The 27902-nt window shown below is 41.6% G+C and overlaps 1 protein-coding gene across 2 annotated transcripts; it reads left to right on the top strand.

Annotated features, from left to right (window-relative positions):
* Positions 1-233: 233 nt before the first annotated feature.
* Positions 234-27902, top strand: clstn3 (calsyntenin 3). Of its 2 annotated transcripts, none has more exons than XM_037785232.1 (19): positions 234-561; positions 1606-1672; positions 5232-5354; positions 6951-7161; positions 7342-7550; positions 8642-8791; positions 10450-10635; positions 10716-11003; positions 11547-11659; positions 13521-13680; positions 14513-14560; positions 14678-14826; positions 16689-16837; positions 20460-20686; positions 21621-21782; positions 22509-22654; positions 22788-22926; positions 25604-25788; positions 25884-27902. In XM_037785232.1, exons 2-19 carry the CDS (start codon positions 1606-1608, stop codon positions 26037-26039), a joined length of 2868 nt encoding a protein of 955 aa, XP_037641160.1. In that variant the 5' UTR covers positions 234-561; the 3' UTR covers positions 26040-27902. The 2 variants fall into 2 exon arrangements, with proteins under 2 accessions (XP_037641160.1, XP_037641159.1); XM_037785231.1 differs by having other exon boundaries at positions 235-561; positions 14513-14572.

The raw sequence follows: 27902 nt of genomic DNA, 5'->3' as shown, positions 1-27902 counted from the left end.
ATGTATAAAGGAGGAGAAAGGGTTGTGAGTGAAGCAAGGCCTCTGAGCTGAGAACAAACGTGATGAGATGAATTGCTGTGTTGGGGTCTGAGTCACTCTCAATGTGCGTTCAACAGCAGAAAACAGCCAGAGCAGCAGTCTGGTGGAGAGAGAGAGAGATGGAGAGAGAGAGAGAGAAGGACGCAGTGTGGGCGGGTTAAGAAACGCTCAGAGGGAGGAGACGCAGCGTAATATTCCCACCAGTTTTTTCTCTCCTCCTCCGTATAGAGCAGAAAAAACAAGGGCATCCATCGGTCTCTCTCCATCTTCTTCCTCCATCATCACCAAATCTAACGTCACAGGGTGATATATAAATACATCCTTGTCATCTTCTCCAGCTGCTGCTGCTTGTGTAAAGAGACTTGTCTCTCTGTGTCCTTCTCCTCTCCATCTCCTCTCTACCTGGAGGTTTGTGTTTCCAGCCTGAAGAGGAGCCGAGCAGCAGGGGCGTGAGAGGCGGATGCTGCGCGAGCCTCAGAGGCTGGGTACCAAACCAGGAGCATCACAGCAACTCACCACACGGTAAATGGCAAATTCAGCTTGCATTTCTGCGACATTTCCTCTCCTCTGGCTCTATAGTGTGTGTGAGCTCTTCTACACGACTATGAGGCAGCACCAAGCTGGTAATGTGTGTCAATACCAGCCTGATTATTGTCGCATAGCATGTTTTCTCTGCTCTTGGATGGTTGTATGTGTGTAGCCTGAACAACCTGTGAATCTGTTTTATATATTCCCATGTAATCTCCATAGTATGTTGTCCTGTATAGCCCTATGAAGGACTGCAGCAGTGGGAAAAACGTAGAGGCTTGTTATGTCAATGAGAGCATGAAAAAAAAAAAAAAAACCCCAAGGACTCATTTTTCAGTTGTGGCCACAAGACAGCAGCTGCGTTTTTTTTTTTTTTTTAACCTAACAAACCACAATTAAAACATGGGAAAACACCCACACTGCCACATGCAAAACCTATCATCTATCACTTACCATCTAGTGACACACACACACATATAGGCTACACACATCACGACCAGGTATGTGCATGCTCCATCATTTGCAAGCTTGTCAGTCTGATTTTTTAAGGAAAAGGCAGGAACAATTATGGATTATTGGTTTAATCATGCTGAATCAATATGCAGCACCAAATTGAGTTCATCATAAACCACAATTAAAACATGGGAAAACACCCACCATGCCACATGCAAAACCTATTCTAGTGACACACACACACACACATATATAGGCTATACACACATCACGACCAGGTATGTGCATGCTCCTTTATCTGCAAGCTTGTCAGTCAGGAAAAGGCAGGAACAATTATGGATTATTGGTTTTATTCATGCTGAATCAATATGCAGCACCAAATTGAGTTCATCATGTAGGGTCTCTCTTACCTACGTAGGCCTCCAAAGGTTACATACATGACACTTGAGTTGCGTTTTCTTGCATCTGATAGGCCTGATCTCTCTCTCTCTATACCTGCTGATGAGTTGTTGATGCATGTAACTGTATATTCCTCACCCCACCCTGTTGCCCCCTCTATACCTTTCCTTTCCTTTCCTCCTTCAGATGGACAGAATGAATTTTCTCTCCTTCTTCCTCCTTTGCTTGACTTCGGTTGCCGATGGCAACAAAGGTCAGTTCCTCAATCATTTTGACTGTTAATTGTGAAGTGTTGAGATGATGGTTGACATCGCCATGGGAGCACGCAGACCTGTCAAGGTGCTCGGGTAGAGGGGCCATGGCTGCTTTTGCCCTGAAATGCTCCTGATGACTTTATATTGCTCTCCCTCATGAGTGTATTCATTTGATCTTCATTATAGAAAAAGACATACGTGTTTATACATTTTGTGTTTCGTGACACAGTGTGTGCATGGTGCGTGTGACTCTTGAGAGGATGATAAATCTGTTTCCTCCTCTGTAGCAGATTCATCATCCTGGATAACCATGACTCTGATTCAACATCATTGTTCCAATGATTATCATGCTGGGGGAAGGCGAAAACGAAACAGGCAGCGTGGAGAGGGAGAATGTCAGAGAAGGAGGCGGTAGAGGAGAGTGATGCAGGGAAGATGAGGAGATTTGAAAAGGGGAGATGGAGTGTCAGGGAGAGAGAGGGGAGAAAGAGAGACAGGGGGAAATGTTAGAAGAGACAGAGGAGAAGGAGCTGTGACAGGAGAGGACGTGGCCGAAAAGACGCAGGCCGATAAGGAGGGAGGAGGAGGAGGAGGAGGTGGTGGAGGAGAGAGAGGTGGTACGTGAGATCAGGTGACACGGGGGAAAAAGGAAAAGCGCAAGATACCGGAGCATTTATGTATATTTGCAGTGTATATACAGTATGCATGTGTGAGAGAGGGAGGCAGACAGACGAGGAGGGGTGGGTGAGTGTCGTGGGGCGATAGAGTGACAGAGAGAGGAAAAGTGCCAGGAGAGACAGAGAGAGATGGAATGGGATGCCTCTCAATCTGTAATCCCGAATGTAATCCACAGGCCTGATGCTCAGATTAATGCTATAGAGCAGAGGAGGGACGGGGGGAGGAGGAGATCAACTGAGGGGACAGAGGGCGGGGGATAAATGACCAAAAAAGAGACATGGTAGAGGACTGTGGACGAGGAAGAGGGGGAGGAGACGGGGTCAGGCTAGACCTTGAGAAGAGCATATGAATATCTTTGATTAGGGCTGAATTTACTATTTTGATACCGAAACAGAGTATTGAAAGCTTGCTCAGATTTGTGCCCTTATTCTGTGATCAGATGCTTTCTTGCCAATTTCAGACTATTTTATTCCAGCTTGTTTTTGGCCGTTTGTGGACATTTGACAACATTTTAGCTTCTTTTGTTAAATTAAAAATGTGTTTTGTGGAAAAAAACTGTGGTGGAAGAAGTGTTGAGATGTTTTACTTAAGTAAAAGTAGCTATAGGGCTGCAACCAACAATTATTTTCATTATTAATTTATAGGGCTGTCCCTTCTCAGTCAATTAGTCGACTAATTGGTCATTTTGGTCTTACTTGACTAAGATTTCTTGAGTCGATTAGTCGTTTTTAATTTTATTTTTTCTTGCTGAATGACTTATTCCCAAGAACCTAATGAGCACATCTCTGATAAACACAATGTGGTGCTTTTGTGTCATTCTTTGTGGAGAAACTTCACAGATCCGTCGATTAAACAACTAATCGACTAGTCGACTAAGAATTTCTTTGGTCGAGGACAGCCCTAATGATTAATCTGCTGATTATTTACTCAATGAATCATTGGTCTATAAAAAAGTCATAAAATAGTGAAAAATACCTGTTTCAGTTTCCTAGAGGCCAGTTTATGCTCTTAAATTGATTATTTTATACAACCAACAGCACAAAAACCCAGAGACGTTCTCTTTATTATCACATAAGACGAAGAAAAGCAGCAAATCCTCTCACCTGAGAAGCAGCAACAAGGAAATGTTGGTTATTCTTTATTGAAATTTTACTAAATGATCAAAATAGTTGCTGATTATCTTTCTGATGAATGGCTTGATTAACCATCTAATCATTTCAACTGTAAAACCAGCGAGATGGTCTGCAAATTAGCTAGAAGTCCTTCACACATTGCATCAGTTGCTCTTTATTTAAATGTAACAATGCCTACATATATAGTCCCAGTCAGATAAATGAATACAAATTAAATAAAAGTAGCAATACTTTAATGAAAAATACTCCATTACTTGTAAAAGTAGGAGAAACATTATCAGTAAAATGCGCTTAAAGAGCAATTTAACACCCTCTTTTAGCTTGACTTAATACTCATTAGACAGCAGAATGACTTCTTCCAGAGTGATATATTATTATAGATAGATTATTATTACTGATGTGTTACTGTGTAAGCAGCATTTTAATATTGTAGCTAGTTCAGATATATCTGTCAAAGAAATGTTGCAGGGTAAAAAGAACAATATTTCCCTCTGAAATGTTGTGGAATAGAAGTATGACCTAGCATAAATTGGAAATACCCAAGTAAAATACCTCCAAATTGTACTTAAATACAGTCACTGAGTAATTTTACTCTAGAGATGCAACAATTAATCGATTAGTTGTCAACTATTAAATTAATCGCCAACTATTTTGATAATCGATTAATTAAAATTCTCTGATTCCAGCTTCTTAAATGTGAATATTTTCTGGTTTCTTTACTCCTCTATGACAGTAAACTGAATATCTTTGAGTTGTGGACAAAACAAGACATTTGAGGACGTCATCTCGGGCTTTAGGAAACGCAGATCTTCCATTTTCTGATATTTTGTAGACCAAACAACTAATCGATTAATCGAGAAAATAATCAACAGATTAATCAACAGTGAAAATAATCGTTGGTTGCAGCCTTATTGTACTTGGTTACTTTCCACCACTGAGAAAAACACATTTATATTCTCCAGTAAGGTGTACGAAAAGTACCATATTGGCTCTATAATCGAAAAATTTCAAGCGATAGAAGTTGCATCAGATTCAGAAGCAGCAGCATTTTCCTCTGTTGACTCTCCTCACACAGCACAGTTAGTTCCAGGCAGATTTTCTGGAAAATTCACTGTGAAGACAACAAAGCATTTGCTAAACACAAGTCTTGTGCTTCTGTCTGATTTCAAACTCTGTGTCTTCGGCGTTAAAGAGATTGAGGACAGCAGAGGGGAGGCACTCCGCCTTTTGTTTTTGCTCTTTGCTGGGGTGTAAAACCGTCATCCTTCTGGCTCATTAACTTGCCCTTTGATCACTCAGCGCAGAACATTCAGCACAAGGATGAATAATTAATTCGCAATTAAAGGTTAAATTCACAGTAAACCCCGGGCATTTGATTTGGATTCGGCTGTTTTTTTATTGTGCTGCGCCTGTGGCAGGCTAGTTTGGCTGATTGATATGAGCAATATACCTCTCTGTGTGTGATAAGGTGAAATCTGACTGGCTTTAATTATACTGCCAAGCAGGAAGGTGTGTAGAGTGGCGCTCTGATGTGAACAAGAGAAGGAGGTTTATGTGGAGAAAGAGGGGAAATACGCAGCGAATGTGATTAAACTGTGTCCTTGTGATCACACTTGCATTGTGTATTTTTCCTCTGATACTCGCCATGTCCTCACCCGTAATGGAGTGTTAAAAATAGACACGTTGGTTCTTTCTAATTGCTCCATTTAACCCAAAGCCTCTTCGGTCTCTTCTCTGTGCCGTTCAGCCAATAAGCACAAGCCATGGATCGAGACAGAGTACCAGGGGATCGTCATGGAGAACGACAACACCGTGCTGCTCAACCCCCCTCTCTTTGCCCTGGACAAAGATGCTCCACTACACTACGCCGGTAACACCAACTGCATGAAACAGCATGGGGGAGTATAGGATGAGAGGGCTATCAAAGAAAATGCCCAACTTTTCCATGAATTTGCTTGAACATCCACAGAACTGGCTGCTGTGAAAAATAGGTCAAATCAAGTGCTCGCACTGCCAAATTGAAAATCACATCACCAGGCCAAATTGAAAATTATCTCACCAGGCGTTGCTCGGGCTTTAATAGTAAACATAACACTGAATTTGGAGCTATCAGACTGCTGCCATTTCCCACTATATTTCCCAATGGACCTGTCTAAATATTAAAGGCAACGTATTCAGTCACAGAGTCCACTATTTTTAGGCCATCATAGTGTAATTCAACCCCGCATTGCAGTCAGCAGCGCTCTTGCCTCTGCAGGCTGATGAAATAAGGTTATCGTGTTTGCACTCCTGGAAATAACCGTGTTCAGTCAAATTATAACAGCTCGACTAGAATTACTCCAGCGCTCTCTGAAATTTATTGGGCTTGTGTCAAGAAGGAAGAGAAAATTAGCTGTTTGAGTAAGAAAACCTTCCTCACCTTAACTTTATGTCAGCCAGGGAAGATCGGCTGCTATATTAAGGGTTTTATTTTGAGTCTCCCCTGCAATCTATTTAATTCTACTCTTATAATGATACGTTAAAGGGCCACTTAAAGGAATCCTCCAGATATCTGTCTACACTTAATATATTCTGAAAAGCACTGGATGATGTAACTTTAAATCTACTGAATATTAGGATAAAGTGTCACAATTAGATGCAATAATAAGTGTTTTTTTTATACATTTCCCTTCTCATGGTAGCACACACCTGATTTGATTGTCCTTATCAATACAAATTAAATTGTGGACATTTGCCTGAGCTGTGGGCTGATTGATTGAAATTCTGGTTATATATCACTGGTTGTTGTAGCTGTTATAATAATAGTAATAACCTTTATTTGTGGAGCACTTTTCAAATCAAAATGACGAACTGCTTCACAGGAAAAATGGGAAAAAAAACATTAAAATAACGCAAATTATTGGGACAGTAAAAAAGAAGAAGTGACAGGGCACAGAAAGACTACGTAATAAAGAAATGTGAGTTTTTGTTGTGGCGATTTAAAGGAATCACTGAGGTAGCAAGATGAATTTTAAGAGGAAGGCTGTTCCAAAGTTCTGTGGCGATGATAGGAAATACATCTCCGTCATTGAGTCTAGATTTTTGTAGCAGGATCTAAAGGTTGAGTGCAGGCATATAAGTGCACACAAACGTGTGCTGGAGCCGGACCTGGAGTGCTTCAAAAGTAATGCGTCAAACCTAATAACCTAAAATCTAAAATCAACTGAAAGCCAATGCAAAGATGGTGAATGTGTTGTTATATAATTTCTCTTATAACTGCAGCATTCTGTGTAAGCTGTGAGCAGCCTTTGCCACACAAATGATAAAAAAAATAATCTAATTTTTGGAACAATAGGAAGTTGATAATCATTATATTATTATATCAGATACTTAAGACAATTTATTTATTAAAAAATTACAATATGAGTAAATTTGGATTCTTAGTGTCTATTATTGATTGACTTATTTTCCTCCCTGCCTCTCCCAGGTGAAATCTGTGGCTTCCGGGTTCATAATGGCCCCTCGGGTTCAGGCTCGGTCCAGTTTGAAGCGGTGGTTCTGGACCGCTCCACTGGCGAGGGCCTGGTCCGATCCAAGGAGCCGCTGGACTGCGAGAGCCAGCGGGAGCACAGCTTCACCATCCAGGCCTACGACTGCGGAGAGGGACCCGATGGAGTCAACAGCAAGAAATCCCACAAGTTAGTTAAGCCACTCTCTCCTCCCAATTCAAACAGAGGATGTCGAGTGTTTTAACAATAATTACAGTCAGTATCTGACGTTTCTCTGGCTGTGCACTGTAAAGACCATCCTTGTTCCTGTTGTTATGATAATCCATCTCTCTCTGCTTGTGTTTTGCCTCCCACTCCTCCTCCCCTCAGGGCCACCGTGCATGTTCGCGTTAACGACGTCAATGAGTTCTCCCCCGTGTTTGTTGAGCGTCGCTACGAGGCTTCAGTCCCAGAGGGGCGTCTGTTTGACCGAATTGTGCGTGTGGAGGCTCTGGATGCAGACTGCTCCCCGCAGTACAGCCAGATCTGCTTCTATGACATCATCACTCCTAATGTGCCCTTCGCCATCGACAACGATGGTGAGATGTGTTTTATCTTGCAGCAGTAAATCAACGGGTGTCGGACTCACAGACCTATTAGTTTTTGTCCGTCTCGGAAATACAATAACTCTACCAGCCACCGTATTATTATCCTCATATGCTGTTTGCTATCTGCTCTGTGTGGCCTGATGCAAGTAGATCACTAAATTCACTATTCAGTATTCAACTCCTAAACTGCGGATGCCCTCAATACATGAAAAAGACCCGCAGCAGACGCTGCTGGGATATTGATGTCTGCAATAGCGACAGAGTGAAAAGATTTGCAGGCACTTATTTCCGCGCACAGGTAGAAAAGATGTGGAAATAGACTTTGTGTGGGCGGACTATTGTTCTAGCTCTGCATAAACATGGCAGCAGCTGTTTCAGTTTAATATAGCATCCTTTTTTTGTTCTTGGCTGCTCGCAGATTCCCTAAACTCTTTGTCGTAATTGTATCCATTGACTGGCTGCTGGGAGATGAATTGTAATGAGACACAGCAGCTGAGGAGGACCCTGTTTTAGTATGACTCTGCAGAATCGTCCAGGACTTGGAGGGTTTTTGCAGAGGATGAGCAGCTCCTTTATTTTTTGGGTCAGACTGGTACAGAGACCTTTTGTTCCAACTTTCTTCAGACACTGTGGGCTTGTCATTGTCTATTTCCTCACTTTGTCTTCTCTGTTACTACCACTATCTCTTTTCATCCCACTGTTTCTCCTCTCGCCATGTCACACCATCTTCTGTCTTACCTATTGTCTGTCAGCTGGCATGCTGAGCGCTGTCAGCCTTTCGCAGTGATTCGTGCCTTTATCTGTGAAAACAGGAAAACCCTTCACTTTTCATTCTGCTCTGTTTTCCCTTTCTATTCCTGGATATAGTGCACTGAGCAGGAAGTGGTTCTGTTGTTGTGTATGTGTCGTGATTGAAGCTTTATCAATGAGCGTTGGGCTTTCAATTATGCAAGCTTGTTGTTGATGACTAACTCTGCTATTTCTGTTTCCCTTTTATTCTTGTGTTTCATAATGTCTTGTCCTTCCTTTCTTTGTCTCTCTCTCTCTCTCTCTCTCTCTCTCTCTCTCTCTCTGTCTCCTAGGTAACATTAAGAACACAGAGCCGTTGGACTCGAAGCGTCAGCGTGTTCACACCTTCTGGGTGACCGCCTTCGACTGTGGAAAGAACCGCGCTCAGGCTGATGCCCAGGTTGTCGTCACAGTCAAGCCGTCCTGCAAACCCGGCTGGATCGGTAATCAATGCCACAGATCGCTCTCTTTCTGTCCCGATTGTCGTGCTTGGATAACTCTTGCGAGGTTTCAGAGACGTATTTCAGTCGTTTAATCTGTTGAAACCATCACTTTTAGTGGTGCGTGGGCTGCCGCTTGGATGAATCATCTTTGCGTGTTTATATCAAGAGCTGCATTTTAAAGAGGTAGTTCTGAAGTAATATCAAGGGAAGGCAATTAATTAAACTGTGAGAATATATTTATAGATCTACTACTACTCTTTCTCTGGATTGCCTGACATTAGATCCCTCCACCAGGATGAGCTCAGCTTATTGACAGCGCAGTACAATTCAAATACAATCTCACATTTTAACATGTCAGTTCCCTTTAAGCAGGGCTGTAGTCAAGACCAGCTCAATCGAGTCCAAGCCAAGTCCAAGACTAGGTCCAAAGATCACGTCAGGACCGAGTCCAGAGCAAATCGAGTTCTGTTCAAGACCATAATAGGCAATAGTGTATTTCAAATCTATAAGGAATATTGATCTATCTTCTAACATCAAACTAATCATTGCATAGAGTTTAGATTTGAGGATCATGACAGGTTTCTACGTGTACTGTATGTTCATTGAAATCCCTTAAATTCTTTGTTGTATGACTAAATACATACTAATGGAAACTGAAGGTATTTCTGCTGGCTTGTGAAAGCGCAATGCAGGTTGCTTTCCAACTATAGTGTGCAGTTACTAGATTTGAGTTACATTAGTAGAACAACCAAACCTTAGATTTTAAAAAAGCATTTACCTGATTTTCTAAATTATTTTATTGGCCCAGCTCATTAATATCTGGCACAAGTGCATGTCTCTTTGTACCGCAAGGGAGACCAGTTAAGGCTCACCGCGCGCACACAGCTTGTAGATAACAGCTCATTTCTGTTAATGCTCAGTAGATAACAGACTACGAACAACTTGACTAGTTCTCAATAACTGAGCTCGAGACAAAGAGTTCAAGATGAGAGAATGTATGAATGTATGGCAGGTAAATAATATGAGAGAGTATGAAATTGATAGATTATACTTATTCAGTGGTGTAGTGGAGGGTATATACAGGGTATACCCACCTCTTTTTCTGGTGGTTTACTCACCTATCAGCCAAAAAGCCATCGGAATATATAGGAGAGAATACCCACTTCCTCCTTGGTAACCTACCCATCTCTACCTAGTAGTACACCCACCTCATCAACGAGCACTACACTGTGGGTGGCTGTGGCTCAGAGGGTAGAGCAGGTTGGTTCGATACCCGGCTGCTCCGGGTCACATGTCAATGTGTCCTTGAGCAAGACTCTTAACCCCAAATTGCTCCCGAAGGCATAGCCATCGGTGTGTGATTGAGTATTTAGATTAGATTCTGATGGGAAGAGTTGGCACCTTAGCAACCTCTGCCATCAGTGTATAAATGTGTGAATGCTGACATGTAGTGTAAAGTGCTTTGAGTAGTCGGAAGACTAGAAAAGCGCTACGTAAATGCAAGTCCATTACCATTTACACCACTGACCTTATTGCATTAACAGGACTTCACCTCTTTATAAATGTGGGCTTTTGAATTCTTTAGTGCGTATGTTATTTGCTCCATCTTTTTGAATGCAAATGTTTAAGGTCAGGTTGTGATTGCACTCTTTTTTCAGGATGGACCAAGCGTGTCGAGTACACACCCGGCTCAGGCAGCATCCCCCTGTTCCCCAGCCTGCATCTGGAGACCTGTGAGGAGACGGTGTGGAACATCCAGGCCACCGTAGAGCTCCAGACCGGCCACATCGGGAAGGGCTGCGACAGAGACAGCTACTCTGACAGATCTGTGCGACGACTGTGTGGTCAGTTCTCGTTTACACCTCAAAATGAATATTCGTAGTGTGGGATTCTTTTTTATCAATATCCTCTCTCTTTTTTTCAGGTGCTGTCAGAGGTGAAGTCGACCTCCTCCCACCTCCATCTCCTGCTGCCAACTGGACCTCAGCTCTGCCCACTCTCCCTTCCTCTGATTCATCTCTGGTCTTCTCCTTCAACGGATCCAACCATGTCGCCGTGGTGCCGGATCCAGTTGTCTCGGCGTTGTCAGGCGACCACTTCACCCTGCAGCTGTGGATGCGAAGGGGCGGCGCCAACATCCAGCCCGCGACCACTCAGACCAGAGGGAGCCGCAAGGATGAGGAGACTATTGTGTGCAGCACCGTCAAGAATGGTGCGTCATTCTGTAGAGTCGTGCTTGTGTTTTCAGATGTGAGGAGAATATAGTAGGCAGACATCAGATGCTAAACCCCCAGACAGTTTCCCACTCAAATAATCAGAACTGCAGAGAATTTCAAGGCTGAGTGAAAAAATAAATACGTAAAGCTGTTTAAGGCTTCAACAACTACTATCAAGGTGCTCTTGAGACACACTTAACCCTCAGCTGCTCCACTTGAGCAGCCAAGTGGACAGCAGTAGAACAACAGTAAATCACTGTAGGCAGAATTTTGTGTGTATCATGTGAATGTTTTCAACTTTATGACTTTGTAGGGGCAGCGCTAGAAAGCAGCACGCTCAGCAAACCTTCCCTCGGGTAAAAACAGCAATAAAATTCACAAGTGAGAAAGACAGAGCACAGATTAAAATCTATATTAAACTCATTGCACATTTTTATGTCTTACTGCGGTTATTCTCTGAAGAAACGCCTGGTGATATTAAGACAGTTTCACAAGACCACACTGACCCACCAATTATTTTCTCTTCTCCCGCTCTACAGATGATTCCTTCTCCCACTATTCCCTCTCTGTCCACGGCTGCCGCCTCTCTCTCTTCTACTGGCCCGACGTCTCCGCCGCACGGCCCGTCAAGTTCTTGTGGAAACTGGAGCAGGTACTCAGGGAACTGCAACACTTAGCTTTGATGTTCTTCTGTATTTGTACCTTTGAAATTAAGCTGAAATGCAATAGTTAGTATGTCTGTGTGAAGCCAGACATCTGGCCCAGACACCCAATTTTATAAAACATTCATCTTTAGGTAATACATATAGAATAACTCAGTACCTTCAAATTTCATATTTATGTGGAAAAATAAACATCAAAAAGAACTGCTATGAGCCTAAAGTTTAAGGACACTAGAAAACAAAATGAACAAATGTTCTATACCATTCAGACAACACATCGGGGGGTGAAGGGGGTTTGTTTTGACTGAAGCCACTGTTCCCAGACAGATTGAAGCAGCACGGATTAAAGGATGCTGAGCTGATACAGAGAAGATTTGTCAAATCCCTCCGTCTGAAACCACAATATCTTATTACCCCGGTCTTTCTTTTCTGCCCCTCTGTCTGTATAATTCCCTCGTCTTTCTGTTCCTTCTGATGTCACCCTATCTAATAGAGAATTTACATAGATGCAATATTCACCAGTGCTGGAATGTAATGGACTTTTTACTGCAATACATTTATATGACAGCTATAGTTGCATGTTACCTTTCAGATCAAGATTTTACATTAGAAACATGATCAGTTTATAAAATACAATACATTTTTCAAAGATGAAACCAGTGGCCCTTTACAAAAAAAGCATTATCTCGTTAGGCGCCTTTGTCACATTTCAGATGTCTATGAGTTGCTGCTCAGATTGTTTCATTTAGATAACTGTTTGAGGCCCAAAGAGATAAAAATGATCCAATAATTCACAAAAAAAAAGCAAAGATAAGAGAAAAGTCCAAAAGCGGAAAGCAAATTTGTGTAACAGAGCTTTGTTTTTCTCTTCTTTGTTTTTCCCATTAATCATCTCACAACCCCTCAGATTTATCTTGTGACCCTTTGGAAAACAACTGAACCAAACTACCTTACTGCATATAAAGTAGTTAAAACTAGCTCCTCGGCCAGCTACATCAATATCAACATTAACAATAATGTAATATATAATAATATATCAGTCTCAGGAGCGAGTACTTTTACTTTTGATACTTTAAGTATATTTTAAAGAGGACATAGTATGCTCATTTTCAGGTGCATACTTGTATTTTGGATTTCTACTAGAACATGTTTAGATGCTTTAATGTAAAAAAAGAACGCTTTATTTTTCTCATACCGGCTGTGCTGCAACACCTCTTTTCACCCTCTGTCTGAAACGCTCTGTTTGAGCTCCTGCCCCGCCCCCACTCTGATGACCCACTCTGTTGTGATTGGTCAACTGAACCAAACTCTTCGGACTCTGCTCAAGCTCCGCTCTAACTAGCTTTGTTTGAGGACGTGCCAAACTAGCCGCTAGGCGGGTATTATGCAAATGTTGTTACTTGGTGACATCACCATGTTACGGAAGAAAAGGCGGGACTTCAAGCGAGGTGTTTCAGGCAATTCAGGAGCAGTGTTTCTGTAGGGGAGAGTAACTCCCTTTGGTGTGGACTTTGGTCTTTGTAACTCTGCAGATCGTTTACATGCACAAAAAACTATATAACACACTAAAGGAAAGGGAAGAAGCTCAAAAACACAATAGGTCCTCTTTAATGCTAATACTTTTGTACTTTTACGTAAATTTAAGTAGGATTATAAATGCAGGACTTTTATTTGTAACAGAGTATTTTCACATTGTTGTATTGGTACTTTTACTTAAGTAAAATATCTGAATACTTCTTCCACCACTGATATCCACAAGCCAGTAAATGTCCACACCTTCACCCTGCAAGATATTTCACCTGTTTCCTTTGTTCGGGCTCATGTTGACTCTGTGTTATCTCTGTCCAACAGGTGTGTGACAGTGAGTGGCATCATCTTTCACTCAGCGTCCAGTTCCCCTCGGTGACCCTGTATGTCGATGGCGTGACCTTCGACCCCGCCCTCATCCATGACAACGGTGCCATTCCCAACCCTCTCCCCCGCCAGAGGATGTTCATCGGCGCCTGTTGGGGTAACGCACTGAGATATTTATGCTCTGTGAATCCACAACTGACATATATTTCATCCCAGCTTAATGATGGATTCTGACAGAAATGTATGCAAGCAGAGAGCGAGGAATCCAGCTTTTTTTTCCCTTTTTGCATAAATGCTATGAGCAGCAATTGTGCAGTTTGCTTCCTCTTTTGCATTCCTCCGTCAATGAAATGTCATTCAAATCACACATCACCGGAGATAGCAGGCTGCCATTTCTGGCATGAGCCCCGGGAACTCACAAACCCTCGTAGTAAAGCCTCTTTAGACAATCTGCCGAGACATTTTGCCTCACGCCATTCACTCCCTCATTTCATTCAGTTATAATTTAGTTGATGCATTTTGTCTTTGAGGGCTAATAATATAACTGACTTATCAATTATTCAAGGCAGCAGAAAAACACGAGGGCCAGACAGCTATCAGCCACTTGCACTCAAATCGCTGGTTAAAATAGGAAACTGGCTGCCAATTAGCACTGAAACACACACACACATATATTCACGGTGTTACACTCACATCCACAGTGGAAGTCGCTCTGCCGCCTGCGTGGCAGCAGCTGCTGCTAGATAATGAGGAGATGGTGCATTTCTGAATATCTACAATTTCCTTGCTTGCATTTTCTCACTTGTGCGTCCTCGTGTTATTTATTAATTTTTATTTTTCATTGTTCCTGTCAACCTCTGGCACCTTCAGACTTCCTCACACTTTCTTTTCATACCTTACTACATTTAAGTATCTTTTCTTTCTCAGCGTGCCTTATTGTTTTCACTTTTTCTATTCCCCTTTGTGCCCCTCGCCGGTTTCCCCCACAGAGCCTGAGGAGAAGCAGAAGGAAATACTAAACAACACCATCCCAGAGGGTAAAGACTCAGGTGACCTCCCTGTTTTCACATTGTTGTCAGCATGAGGGTGTCATTTTGCTGTGTCATTGTTGGCACTATAATATGTATTCATACTGGACTGTGTCTGGTCTTTAGTGAAGTATGTGGGTGGGTACCACGGCCTGCTGTCGGGGGTGACGGTGCGTCCCGGCAGCGTGGAGCCTCACAGTGTGGTGGAGTGTCTGTACGCCTGCAGGGAGGGCCTGGACTTCGGAGACCTGGAGACTCTGGGATCCGGCATGAAGGTGATTCACTCAGAGAACCGTAGACCGCCATGTTGTCGAGAAAGTGTCCCTTACAGCTTTCATCCCCATTCGTAAAACTTACACTATTCTCCAGTACACACCGATGCTTTATTCACCAAATGTTTCCAGCTATCTTGCTTTCATCAGTCGTGTAGCTTATTGACCACCATAGATAGAAGTACTAGCACTACTGTCGTCTTTCTTGAATATTCAATGTGTAGTATATATTCAGTGTTTGCTCTTAAGGCCCAAACACACCAAGCTGACATCAAAGAACTAGCGGCGATGAAGGCCAACTGTTGCGTTGCCTCATGACGCCTTTGTCTTGGCCGACAAGTTGCATTTGAAAACAGCGTAAAGACTCCAGCTGATGGTCTGTTAGCACGTACGTTCTGCGCCTGTGTGAGAGGAAATAACTCTCCACACCAGCAGGTAGCTGTAGTCTGTATTCGTCATTCAAAAAGGGAAACCGGAAGACAGAGGACAGCGGATATACAAGCCGTATTATGATACGTACATGAAACAAAGCGGCGTCTGCCGACCATTTTCACACCACTCTCGCTCACCACTCAGCTTCATTCCAGATGACCATGTCATTGTGAAAATATCCGTGTATTGGAACGATCAGATGAGATGAAGAGGAAAAATGAGAAGAGCTTTCATGTTTTTCCTCTTGACCTTCCTCATTTGCTTGCTTTCCTCACGTCTGTTTCTCTTCTCGTGCACTGGATCGTTGAAGCTGAACAGCCAATCAGAGTGATTTCTCTCACTGACAAGCTCCGCTGCCAATTCAACATGCTGAATAGGCCAAGATAAACACACTCAGGGCAACGTGAGGCGATGCAACAGTCAGCCTTCATTGTCACTAGTTCTTTGATGTCGACTTGGTGTATCTGGGCCCTAAGGGGATGAATACATTTACAACAGAAATATAAATATAAATACAAAACATACAATATTATGACCAACTTTTCAAAAATTAAAAATTAAAAAAATATTTCTTGAACCTGTTAATAGATAAAAAAAAGAGTTGAATCTCCATTTTTAAGTAGAAAGCGGCAAATTCTGTACTCTTTTAAACACATTTTTCAAAGTATTTTTTTCGAAAACACTGTATTTAAATCCCTTTAACTTCATAATACAAGTTTCAAAGTCAATCTTTGGTTGATTTTACCTCATCCCTCATTCAGCTAAAATTCATATTGTTCTTTTTTTGAGAAGTGAAATCTAAATTTTAATTGTAATCCATATCTGCAAGTAGCTTTACAGTCACAGTTTTTTTTTTTTTAAATTGTGAGTTCATAGTTTTATTAATTTGAAATTGAGACATTCCTACCCGTTACATGTTAAGTATTTTATGCATATGAGGTGTTAAGTACCTTTCCGTTTTCTACAATAACTACAACAGTTTTGCCAGAAGGGAAGTCATAATCTAATTTGCCTTTAATTTGTCTCATTTGTATTTACATTCTGGTCCCCCCCCAGGAATTAGTACAGCAAGCAAAACCTGTTTCAATTTTCATGGTAGACTTGAAAAATTGTGAACCTCTCCTTTAATTGTATCACAAATTTTTGGTCTGTTGCCAAATGTGTTTCTAACCTCCTCTAGTGGTGGTTTGGTGTGTTTGAGGCTTTTACACTTAAAATATACACATTTTTATTCAAGGTGTGTAAAAGGGTTCAAAAAGTAATATGTCTGCTAATATTATTATTTCTTTGCTCTGATATCTCTTCAAAAGAATCAGTATTGAATTAGATTCAAGGAGATTAACCCTTTTCAAAGTTCAGCCTTGGTAACCTGATGTCTTCTTATGTAAACGAATGGGAAGTTAGATTTTCAAACGTCTCTTTTGGTTGTGCAGGTCCATGTGAACCCCAGCCAGTCAGTGTTGGTGCTGGAGGGAGACGACATTGAGAGCTTTAACCGTGCAGTGCAGCAGGTCACCTACAGGAACTCTCTACGCTTCGCCACCCCCGGAGTCCGACCCCTCAAACTAACCACCTCGCTCAGGTACAAACACACACTCACACACACACACACACACACACACACACACCCACGGCTCTTTTCATCATTGTGGATGGACCTCAACCAAGAGAAGTGCCTTAAACTTGTATTCTTTCTAACAGCCAGCAGGGGGCGACTCCTCTGGTTGCTAAAAGAGGTCTGATTGTATAGAAGTCTATGAGAAAATGAGCCTACTTCTCACTTGATTTATTACCTCAGTAAACATTGTAAACATGAGTTTATGGTCTTAATCGCTAGTTTCAAGTCTTCTTCAATACAGCATGATGTTCATTTAGTAAATTATGGTCCCATTAGAGTAAAATAGACCATAAAGCAGGGTATGCTTTAGGGCGTGGCTACCTTGTGATTGACAGATCGTTACCACGGCGTTGTCCAGTCTGGGAGTTTTCGTCTTCCAACTTTAACCCTTTCACAGTGTGTTTTCAGTTTATGGAAGTTAATTATAACCTTTCTGGTCGCCTAAAAATGTCTTATGCAGCGTTAGGTTGTACTAAGCTCCACCCTCTCGTGTTACTTCTGGTTGCGAAAAACCAAGATGACGACGGCCAGAATGTGAACTCGAGGCTTCAAAACTGTGGCCGTGTCTTGAAGGTAACCCCCAAGTTGCGAAACTCTCGCAAGATGGCTAAGGTAAGGTATTGACCTCGAATAGTTAAGGTTAGGATAGGTCGTCGGGCAGCAAGTCTCACTAGAGTTTTCGCAACTTGGGGGTTGCCTTCTAGACACGATCCAAAACCGTGGTCCATAAATCAACGCGTGACGTCACGGGCACTACGTCCACTTCTTATATTCATTCTATGACCCAAACCTTCAGGAAGTGCGCCGGACTTTGAAACACATTTGACATAGTGGCCAAACGGTGGTATTACTATAACTGTGTCTGTCATGTGATGTCATTGGGCCCAAAAATAGACTTACATTAGGAAAGAGACTGATTTATCTGTCTGTAACTCAGCAGATAATTTTTTGAGATAAATCAACTTCCCAATAAGAACACTTGAATAGCCCTCATTTAAATCATGAGGTCCTAAAATCAGTCATAGAAGAGGTGGAGATACTGATTTCCCCGACAACTTAGGTAACTAACGAACTATAGTGATACGTCTTTTGATTGAAAGTCATTCTGTGAAATGCAGGAGACTAACTGAACCGGTAGAAGAGGAAGGAGGCTTTATCAAACTGAAAATCTCTGAACATCACAACTGATACGATATGAAATGAAATATTTCTTCTAACAGTCTGTGGCGGTCAATTGAAGTGTCTCTCTCTCTGGACTCCCTGCCTCCGCTTTGCTCCTTTGACATTGAACTCATCAAACATGGACCTTGCCTCGGCTGTGATAAGGACTGGTGTGGCACGAAAGAGATGATTATAGAGCGAGTACGTCAAAGCAAAGATAACAAGGAATATCTTATCTCTTTGTTCATTCAGCCACCAAGTAACTTTTTGCTTTGACAGGGTAAACTGCAGACTAAATTAATTCTGCCTGGTTTTAACTGTGGGTGTCGAGGGATTAACTTTAAGAAACTGTTTCCCTTTTTAGTGAAGACCAATTAAAAATAAAAAGACATTCCTATCTTTCACCTAAAATATCTAATCATACTGCCAAGAGCTTTTTTTAGTTTCCTTGAACACTTTTTGAGATATAATTTAGCATGTTTCCAACTGGGAAGTGGTTAAAATTTACATTAAAGTAGTGCATGATCAAACAAAAACTGTACCCCTAATGTTGGCAGACAGACCGACAGCACAAGATTGAATCCCGCTTCAGTGTGAATCACCTGGCCGTGAAAATAAAAAGCACACAAACTCCGGGTCAGTGCTCAGCCATTCTTAACAACTGCGAACTGGCTCTCTGGCTTTAGCAGTCACTTTTAGCTGATTAAATATTAATTCACCTCTGGAAGTACAGTCCAGCGCATGTACTACGTGGGATATTGTGTATTTATACTAGCTGCCTGCCGACAAATCGGATCTCATCAAACTCTCGGGCTGTGCAGATATTCTTAGTGCCGTCTTTTGGGACTGTTGTTTTTGTGGCATGTTTATAAGATTAAAATGATTACCAGGCCACAAGTCGGTGCTGGTGGTTTTTGTTTTTGCAACGTTTCAAGGTCACGGGCAGATTTTTCTTTTTTCACTTGGTTTCTGCTCAAGTAGGCTATGCCAGAGTTTTTTTTTTTTTCCTCCAGCGTGTTTTATTGCATGTGTGTGAAGATTAGACTGATTTGAGGCCAGGAGTTACCCAGATGGCTGAACAGCAGGCCCTTCTGGAGAGGCCGATAGAAGCAGCTGCTCACTCTGATAGTGGAAAAGTGACACACACACACACACAAACACACAAACACACACTCTGCTTAATCCCCTTTCAAATGTAATGCTGAATTATAGTGCATATGAATAAATATATGTAAGCAGCCTGTCATCAATCTGATTTGCTCTCCCTTTCTGGCAGGGAAATTAAATTTGTAACACCAGTGGTTTGACATTTTCTATTTGCAGACCAAAGTTAACTGGAGTCAGGGTGGAAGTAGGGAGCTAGATTGAGAAAACATTGTTCTGGATTACGACCTTTCTGTCCACGATGATTATGATTCCAACTTTCTTAACATTACTCGGCCACAATGTTGCTCATTTAACAGCAAGAGTCTCCAGCCATGCTCGCGTTTAAATGATAACATAAGCGTGCTAACATGCTCACTGTGACAACGATGCTGATGTTTAGCAGTCAGTGGTGGAGGAAGTATTCAGATCCTTTACTGAAGTAAAAGTTATAATACCACACTGTGAAAATACTCCACTACAAGTTAAAGTCCTGCATTCAGAACCTTATTTAAGTATTATCAGCTGAATGTATTTAAAATATGAAAAGTAAAAGTATTCATTGTGCAGTAAAATGGTCCCCGTCAGTGTTTTACTATTATATATGATGTTTTGGGATTTATATTACTGCTGCATTAATATGTATGCTGCATTTTACTGGAGCAGATGTTTTTGTGCTAATTATAACTACTTTATATCCTGTTGGCTAGTTTAATCTACAGCAATGCATCATATTCTATAAGATCCTCATATGTTCGTAGTGTCGCTGTCCTGTGAGATCCACGTATCTCTAAAAAGTCAACTTTTCATGAGCTCATAAAAACAGCCCTGTTTGCGCAGAATAAAAACTATAATATCTCTGGTTCTGCTGCATCGATTTTAATCCTTTTTTGTCCATTGTGAGTCTGGCAATATTATAGGAGTGCAATGCTAAATTACTGCAGTTAAATTTTTAGGAGATCACTAAAGCTGTTATATTTCACCTTTAGGGGCTATAATGTCTATACCAGTTTCCATGGCAATCCATCTGACATGTGTTGAGATATTTCACTGCGAAACAAAAATGTCAACTTCAAGGTGGCGTCAGAGGAAAATTCAGGGGGTCACCAAAGTCAATTTCATGCCAATCCATGCAATAGTTGCTGAGATATTTCAGTCTGGACCAAAGTGGTGGACCAACCGACAGACTGACATTGCTTTCCCTAGAGAGCCACGTCGCTAGCGTGGCAAAAACTTTCTGTCTTTTTTTGTCTCACACACACACTTCCTTCCTCCCTGCCAGATGTTTCAACGAGGAGAGCTGCCTGTCCCTCAAGCAGCTGGAGGGATACCTGGTGGTTCTCCAGCCTGACGCTCCTCAGATCTCTCTGTCTGGGGTCGGCCCTCATCTGGCTCGTCCTGCCCCTGAGTTTGAGGGTCCCCGTGGCGTCCCCCTTTTCCCCGAGCTCCGCATCGTCTGTTCCTTGTCTCATGCTGTCAACACGGCCGCACAGGGGATGGAGGGTGGAGGTGAGTCACACATTAGATGCCTCATCTATGGACTCATTTAAAGGGACTGTTTGTAACTTCTTACACGTATAAATCAATCCGGGTCGGTGTCCCATGCCCCATCTCAGACTCTAACACAAACTACACGGAAGCACCAAAACCGCAAAGTTATATCTAGCGTAGCCCGTCTTGCAAAACAGTGTTGGCCATGGTCGGAGGACGCGGGGGAGACCGTAGCTTTAGTCTCCAGGGCCGGAGTCTCTGCTGTACTCTGCTCCTCTGCCTGCCTGGCTTCACTGACACACCGCGCTCGTTCTTGCTATTTCGCTCCACTCTTACGTTCATGCGCGCACACTACACACTGCAGAAGAGTTAGTTTAGCTCTGAGAATATCTAGTGAATGTACAGTGGACGTTTGTGCAGAAATAAATGCTGCAGCTCCTCCAGACCAACAGAGGTTTCCCGTGTCTTGTGAAGTGACGGGGCTCTGCAGCAAGAAACGTTATCGTCTCCGACCAAAACTCCGGTGTCTCCCCTGTTCCCTCCGACCGCGGTCGGAAGGCTGAAGCAGGAAAAGCCAAGACTAGGATCAGCAGTAATTCATGGACAGACCTTCGTCTGGTCAGCTAACATTACTGCCAAGCAGGTGAAATATAGAGTGATATTGTGGTTTTAGCTGACGTGTGTCGCCTCACTGTGTTGAGCGATGTTTCGTTCATGTCTATGTAGAGCGAGCACAAGCGTGAGCCCGACGCTGACTTTCATGACTTAGCGGCCACACGAGTCGCTGTTAACAAGCATTTCTGATTCTTACAAACAGTCCTTTTAAGGAGTTTTGAAATGTTTCTCATGTTTGTTTAGCACACAGCCCTTGGTAACCGTACCACTTGTCTAAGTATCTGTATCTGTGGTCTACATCCTTCGTTCCTAAATTGGGGTTATGTCCCATTCTTAGCTCTGATGTCCGACGCCGTGGCTCACACTTTGGACGGCTGTGAGGTCCAACCGCTGGGGGAAGAGCTGAACCCAGAGAGGGAGGAGCTTCTGGTGGACATGGATGTTGTGCGAGAGAGGGGACTGGAAATCATCAATACTACTGCTTATATTGCTATCACAGGTACTGTGCATAACACATTCAGCACATTTTAAAACTGTTTTAAAACTTCTTTTGTTTGTTTTTTATTAGAAAAGCATCATTGCCATTGAAATCTTGTCCTGGCCAAGATAGACAGCAAAAACAACATGAAACAGATGCCACACAATATGTCAGGAAATCTGAATTTAAATTATTAATTTAGATTATTCTTGTCTGCCTGTCTGCCTCTGAAGTATTTCTCTAAAACATGAATTATTCATTATTAATGAGCAACAATAAAAGTTAAAGTTCCAAAAAGAATTGAACAGTCAAAAACTCAGCTGATGTGCTTCATCAAGACTGCGTGGGTGATGTTTTATCAGACAGACAGAAGCAAACAGCACCACATCTGTCGTCACAGAAATATATAACATCACCTTTTCTCCCGTCCAGTTAAAGACAGTGAGAAAAGCACAAACAAAACACAATATATAGAAAAACAATATACAAAATCTTTGATTTGAAATAAACTTTGGCAGAAAAGATTCACAGATGCTGATTTAGAAAATAGGTTTTCAGGGCCTTTATAACTTCTACACACAATTCAATATAATAGATTCCCAATGACCTAAAAATTAAAAGTAATCCATCCGATACAGTCACCCTCAGCTGTCAATAAGTAGCTGCAGAATACTTTTCTCTCCTCCTCCTTCTCTCCGCAGTTATCGTCTCAGTATTGACTCTCTTTTTGTTCTTCGCTCCCTCCAGGTGCTGAATCAATCTCTGTGTACGAGGACGTCCTTCGCTCGGTCCGCTACCGACTGGCCAAAGGCACAGCCCGCTACGAGAGGCGGTTCCGCCTGTCCTGCTCTGAGATGAATGGCAGATACACCAGCAATGAGTTGACTCTGGAGGTATATCATTCACATACAGTAACACCTCTGGCACTGACATGAAGATAAATAGATATGAACGTGGAAGTTCAGTCTAGAAACTGGACATTTATTTACATATTCTTTTTCTCTGTTTCTCTCCTCCTTCCTTCAGGTGAACTTCCTCCATTCTCTGGACATCTCTATGAACCACCCGTCCCACCTGATGGCCGGCCAGCAGCAGTTTCTCCATCCGTCCCACCACGCTGGAGAGCTGAGTGGACACGTCCTGCCTAATCCACACCGCAACTCAGGTGACATTTCCCTCTCATCAGCTCTTCCTGTCCTGCACCCTTTTAGAGCACAAAGTGCTTCACAGTAAAAGACAGAAGAAAGATATACAATGCAGTCAGAGTATAAGAGGGATGAATAAGCGGAGCCCTGGTAGCCTAATGTTTGGGGCACATACCAGCGGTCTGTGAATGCCATAGTTTGATTACCAACTGCAGACCTTTGTTGCATGTCATTCCCCCCTCTCTCACCTTATTTCCTGTCTCAAATAAAAATAGTGATGATAAAAGTAATAAATTAAATAGAAATTACAATAAAGACGACTAAACAAAGGCAAATTAAATGCCTTGAGCTGCTTTTTAAAGGTGTTTACAGTGTTCACAGATCTTAAAGGTTCCCTGTGGAGTTTTAGACCTCTAGTAGCGCTATCCTGGTATTTTTGGCATACTGTATTTGACATACTATGTATTGGGACATATAAAATCTTTTACAGGCAAAACTAAATAGTATGGTAGTATGGGTATTAGATCGACAGCTAAACAATCCTGAATTTAAAATACCTTAAAGATCCCATATTGTAAAAAGTGAGAATTTCATGTCTTATAAATTATAAAGCAGGTTTAAGTGCTGTATAAATACTGTTAAACTATCAAAACGCTCAATATACGGAAAAAATGCACACAGCCCGTATTCAGAGATTGTGCATTTGAAACAAGCCGTTAAGATTTCTGTCTATTTGTGATGTCACAAATATACCATATGTAGACCATTACACAATTTTCAACGTAAAAAAATTCTAAATGTGTCCCAGTTTATTTCCTGTTGCAGTGTATGTAAATATCATCAGCTGACAGGAAGTAAACATGGACCCAAACTGTTGCCTAGAAACGCAATTCCGTTGCAATTCTGTTGAAATGCACTAAAACGGAGCGTTTCAGGCAGAGGGTGAATACAGGTATATTCACGCAGCCAGTATGAGGAAAATAAAGTTTTTTTTTAATATTACAGCATGTAAACATGTTCTAGGAGAAACACAAAATACAAGTACAAACTAGAAAATGAGCACGAAATGGGACCTTTAAAAAAATAGCTTTGCAAAAATGTTTTTGATTAACACTGAATGCAAACATAACTTTGTTTTTTTTTTTTACAAGAAAACTCCACAGAGCCCCTTTAAGTCCAAAGGGAGAGAATTTCAAGGTTTAGGAGCCGCAGCCTGAAAAAGGCACGATCATCTTTAGTTTTAAGCCTGGAGCGAGGAACAACCCTCAAACCCTAATCAAAAGACCCCAGAGACCTGCTGGTGATAAAGGGCTGCAGCAGCACTCTAACGAAGGCAGGTGCCTCACTATGCAGAGCTCTAAAAGTAATCACAAGACTGTGGAGGCATGTTTAAAGAACAGTGTAACTACAGCTGCACAGCAGAGAGGATTGTCAGGTTTAATCATGCACACAGTCTAACACCCCAGCAAATGTTAGATTTTAAACCTTTAAGGAGATGGTTAGTTAGGATAATAGGCCCTTTTCACAGCAGACATTGTGACATGTCATTGCAGGGTAAACAGGTGTATTGTGCTATTTTCATACTTCGATACCCAGAGTTAGTATGTGGCTTCTAATGAACTCATAGACATTCAGTAATTGGTTCAACAGATGTTTAAACTTCACATGGATTATGTACACATATGAAGGAAAATGAGGTAGAATTGTACAAACGCTGAAATGTTCTTTAAAGGTTTCTTGTCCTGCCGGTAACACTCAGCCCAAATCCCAATTGTTCATGCTGAAGACATAAATCATTAAAATAAAACACAAGTAGAGTTTTTTTTATTTTTTAAAGGGGCTGAGTGATTACTCAAACAGGACTAAATAGTGCATTTGTTGGGGACTATTTTGAGCTGTGGATTAACGTTTGTTCCTCTAGTGCACTGGTTCCCAACCTGGGGGTCCCGCTTAGTGAGGCCTTCTTGATTTTAAGGGGTGTAAGACAACTTATTTTATAAAATATACAGTTGGCCTTTATCTCTGTATTTATTCATTTCTGTGAAGAAAACTAAATGGAATTGTTATTTTTAAGGTTTGGATTATTATTTAAGCTATAAACTTAAAAATTTGAAAAGTATGCAGTTAAAACAACCGAAGAGCTAATAGAACAATGACCAAGTGTCAGGGAGAAAAAATAAACTAAATTTGTCAAAAAAGAAGCTTGTTAGGTACAAATGATTGTTAAAAATTAAAAAATACATAGCCTAAAACAGAGAATTGTAATAAAAGTTCCTAAAAATTAGAAAAGTCATCTCTGATGCAATATTCACAGGAAATAATCTGTTCAATATTCATCCAAATCGCTCGTTTTACACAAACTTCCTGCAGTTATTGCATTCACTATTTGGGTTAATTGTAATGTTTATCAGTTGTTTTGTTCTGTTATTGTTATGCATTGAATATAAAATTAAATATCTATAAAATGTCACTTAAGGGTCGTCAGATTACTCAATGATAGAAAAGGGATCCCTTAAGGAAAAAGGTTGGGAACCACCGGTGTAGTGAGCATTTACGATAGTAAGACGGTGTAGTTCATTGCTGGTTTTGGTATTTTAGTCATTTGTCGACAATGAGAAGAATATAGAATATCACCAGAGTTATAATTTAAATCTTGATTATTTTATGACTTTATAATCATCACTTGTTTGTTGACAGTGGTGCCAGGAGCAGCCACCGTCATCATAATGGTGTGTGTGGGTTTCCTGGTTGTCATGGTGATCCTCGGTGTTTTCCGAATTCGTTCCATCCATCGCCGTGGTGAGGGTGCCAGGGGCGGGGCTGAGAAGGGTAGCAGCCAATGGGACGACTCTGCTCTCACCATCATCGTCAACCCCATGGAGGTAAAAAAAAACCATATAAGTTATTGATGTGATCGTAATAAATGACCACGCCTGTCGAGCTTCTGTGTTCATCCACACATCGCTGTCTCCCACAGTCATATGAGTCTCGTATGGGCATCTCTGCTGACACGGAGGGGGAGGGGGAGGGGGAGGAGGAAGAGGAGGTAGCAGAGTCACCTGAAGACGCCAGCGACGACCAGAGAATCATCATCAAGAAGGAGGGGAGAGACGGCAACGCCCGCCGCTACTGAGCCACACGTGTCTCTGCACCAGTTCTCATGGAAACCACAAACCGGCTCACACACTCCAACACTTTTAATATCAACGACTGCTGACACTACTAGTATAAGGAATGTATGCTTACAAACACTACGCACAACACAGTCACTGTAATACTCTTGACACTCAACGCCATATGTGACCTATAGCCAACAACGGGCAGTTGTTCTCCACCTAAATGTTCAATGGCACAATGTATACATTTAATGTAATTTAACCGCCTGAGCAAACCCCACCAAAATTGTATGTGGTGCACCAGTTCTAAATCACAAGATGGTAACGTGTCTGTATAGTGTAATACTGGTTGAATGAGACTGCTTTTTGTTTAAAAGAAAAAAAAAGATTGTATTCTATCTTTTGTTATTGAACACAGAATGAAATCTTTACAAAATGAAAACAATCTGCAACATGCAGGCCTTGAGTAGATCTGTAGGCGAAGACACGAGCCTTGATCCCGACATTGTCTCTGCACTCCTCTTATTAGACTCGACTCCAGAAGTCTGTGCACAAGCTCTTTTCTCCCTCTTTGCATCCTCTCTCGACACATTCCTCGACCACCGCAGAGTGAAGACAGTGAGGTCAGACATTACGGTCACTCTACAACGCATTCATAAAAACTAAAAAAAACACTACGTTTGCAGGTATTTTTCTTTTGGTATTGTGACTGGTGCTTCAGCTCCCGACTATATGTTGCGCAGGGCTGATGAGAAGATTCAACCGTACACCTCACCCTTTACACAAGTTGGTACTTATGCAACAACCAGATGCAGAATAAAAGCCTCGAGGTGTCGAGTCAGGAGTCTTTGCAAAGTTTCAGCTTGTGCCGCTTAATGACAAAACATCACTATCTACAGTAAACCCGGTGTAACCTGACCTCTGACCCCTCTCACAGTGACCGCTGGAATGTCTCTAAATGACTGCACTGTTTCACTCACTGCACACCGCTCTTACAATAACTGCAAGACGTCACACGCAATCACACACAAAAACACACACACACATACACACTCCATAACGCTACCCCTGCTGTTTCCAGAATGTCAGCTCAGCTTGGGCAGTTTTGATTGTATTGATTGTAATGAATTTTCTGTACATACAATGATGAATATTACGATATTATTGTTATTACTATTATTATTGCAGCCACTCTTCTTCTCTTTTTCTGCACACTTTGAGAGGGAGCAGATTAATTTTTTTTTCCATTTGAGTTATCACCTTTAAAGCATCAGAAAACAGTATAATAATAATAATAATAGTAGTAGTGATAAGGATGATAATCCCTGGCTTGATGAGTGTCTCTTAATTTGTGTGTAATATTGTTGTAATTTAAGAACTTGTCAATATCTGAATCACAGAAAAAGGAGGGCACATTGTTGTGATATACTTAAATACGTCTCACTCATTTCATCCTCCACTCTTTCAGGTAATTTTTTCACATTTCAAAACCGAAACCTTTAATTTCTTTTCTATTTCTCGCCATCTGATATATTTGGTTCAATGAATGTACAACTGTGTGCTTCTCCTCACCTCCCCCTCCCTGTCTTCCCCCCTCACCTCTCCCTCACTCTCCCTCTGTGTCTCTTGCTGTCTGTCTGTGTAGCCTATCAATGTGCAGTGCTAAACCTGTCAGTAAATAAAGCCTGTCGTTTTTGAGTGTGATGTTAAGAAGGAATAAACATTGCATTGATTAATAACTTATATTATTACTATGTTACTATCGGAACATTACCTGTAATTATTGATACAATGATGACATGGATTATGCTGACTAATTGTTATTGAGAACTGTCAGAAAACATTACAAAATTCATAATAAAAACACTATATGACGTCTC

Source organism: Sebastes umbrosus, chromosome 11, assembly GCF_015220745.1.
Source record: "Sebastes umbrosus isolate fSebUmb1 chromosome 11, fSebUmb1.pri, whole genome shotgun sequence".
Classification (NCBI taxonomy): Eukaryota; Metazoa; Chordata; class Actinopteri; order Perciformes; family Sebastidae; genus Sebastes; species Sebastes umbrosus.
Note: the sequence above shows the minus strand (reverse complement) of the source record. Positions and strands in the feature narration are given on the sequence as shown.

Bases quoted from the DNA above. Each gene is read 5' to 3' on its own strand.
- clstn3 (XM_037785231.1), top strand. From the start codon at position 1,606: ATGGACAGAATGAATTTTCTCTCCTTCTTCCTCCTTTGCTTGACTTCG. The intron at 5,355-6,950 runs GTAACACCAACT...TGCCTCTCCCAG, and splicing joins TGCTCCACTACACTACGCCG to GTGAAATCTGTGGCTTCCGG. The intron at 7,162-7,341 runs GTTAGTTAAGCC...TCCTCCCCTCAG, and splicing joins AACAGCAAGAAATCCCACAA to GGCCACCGTGCATGTTCGCG.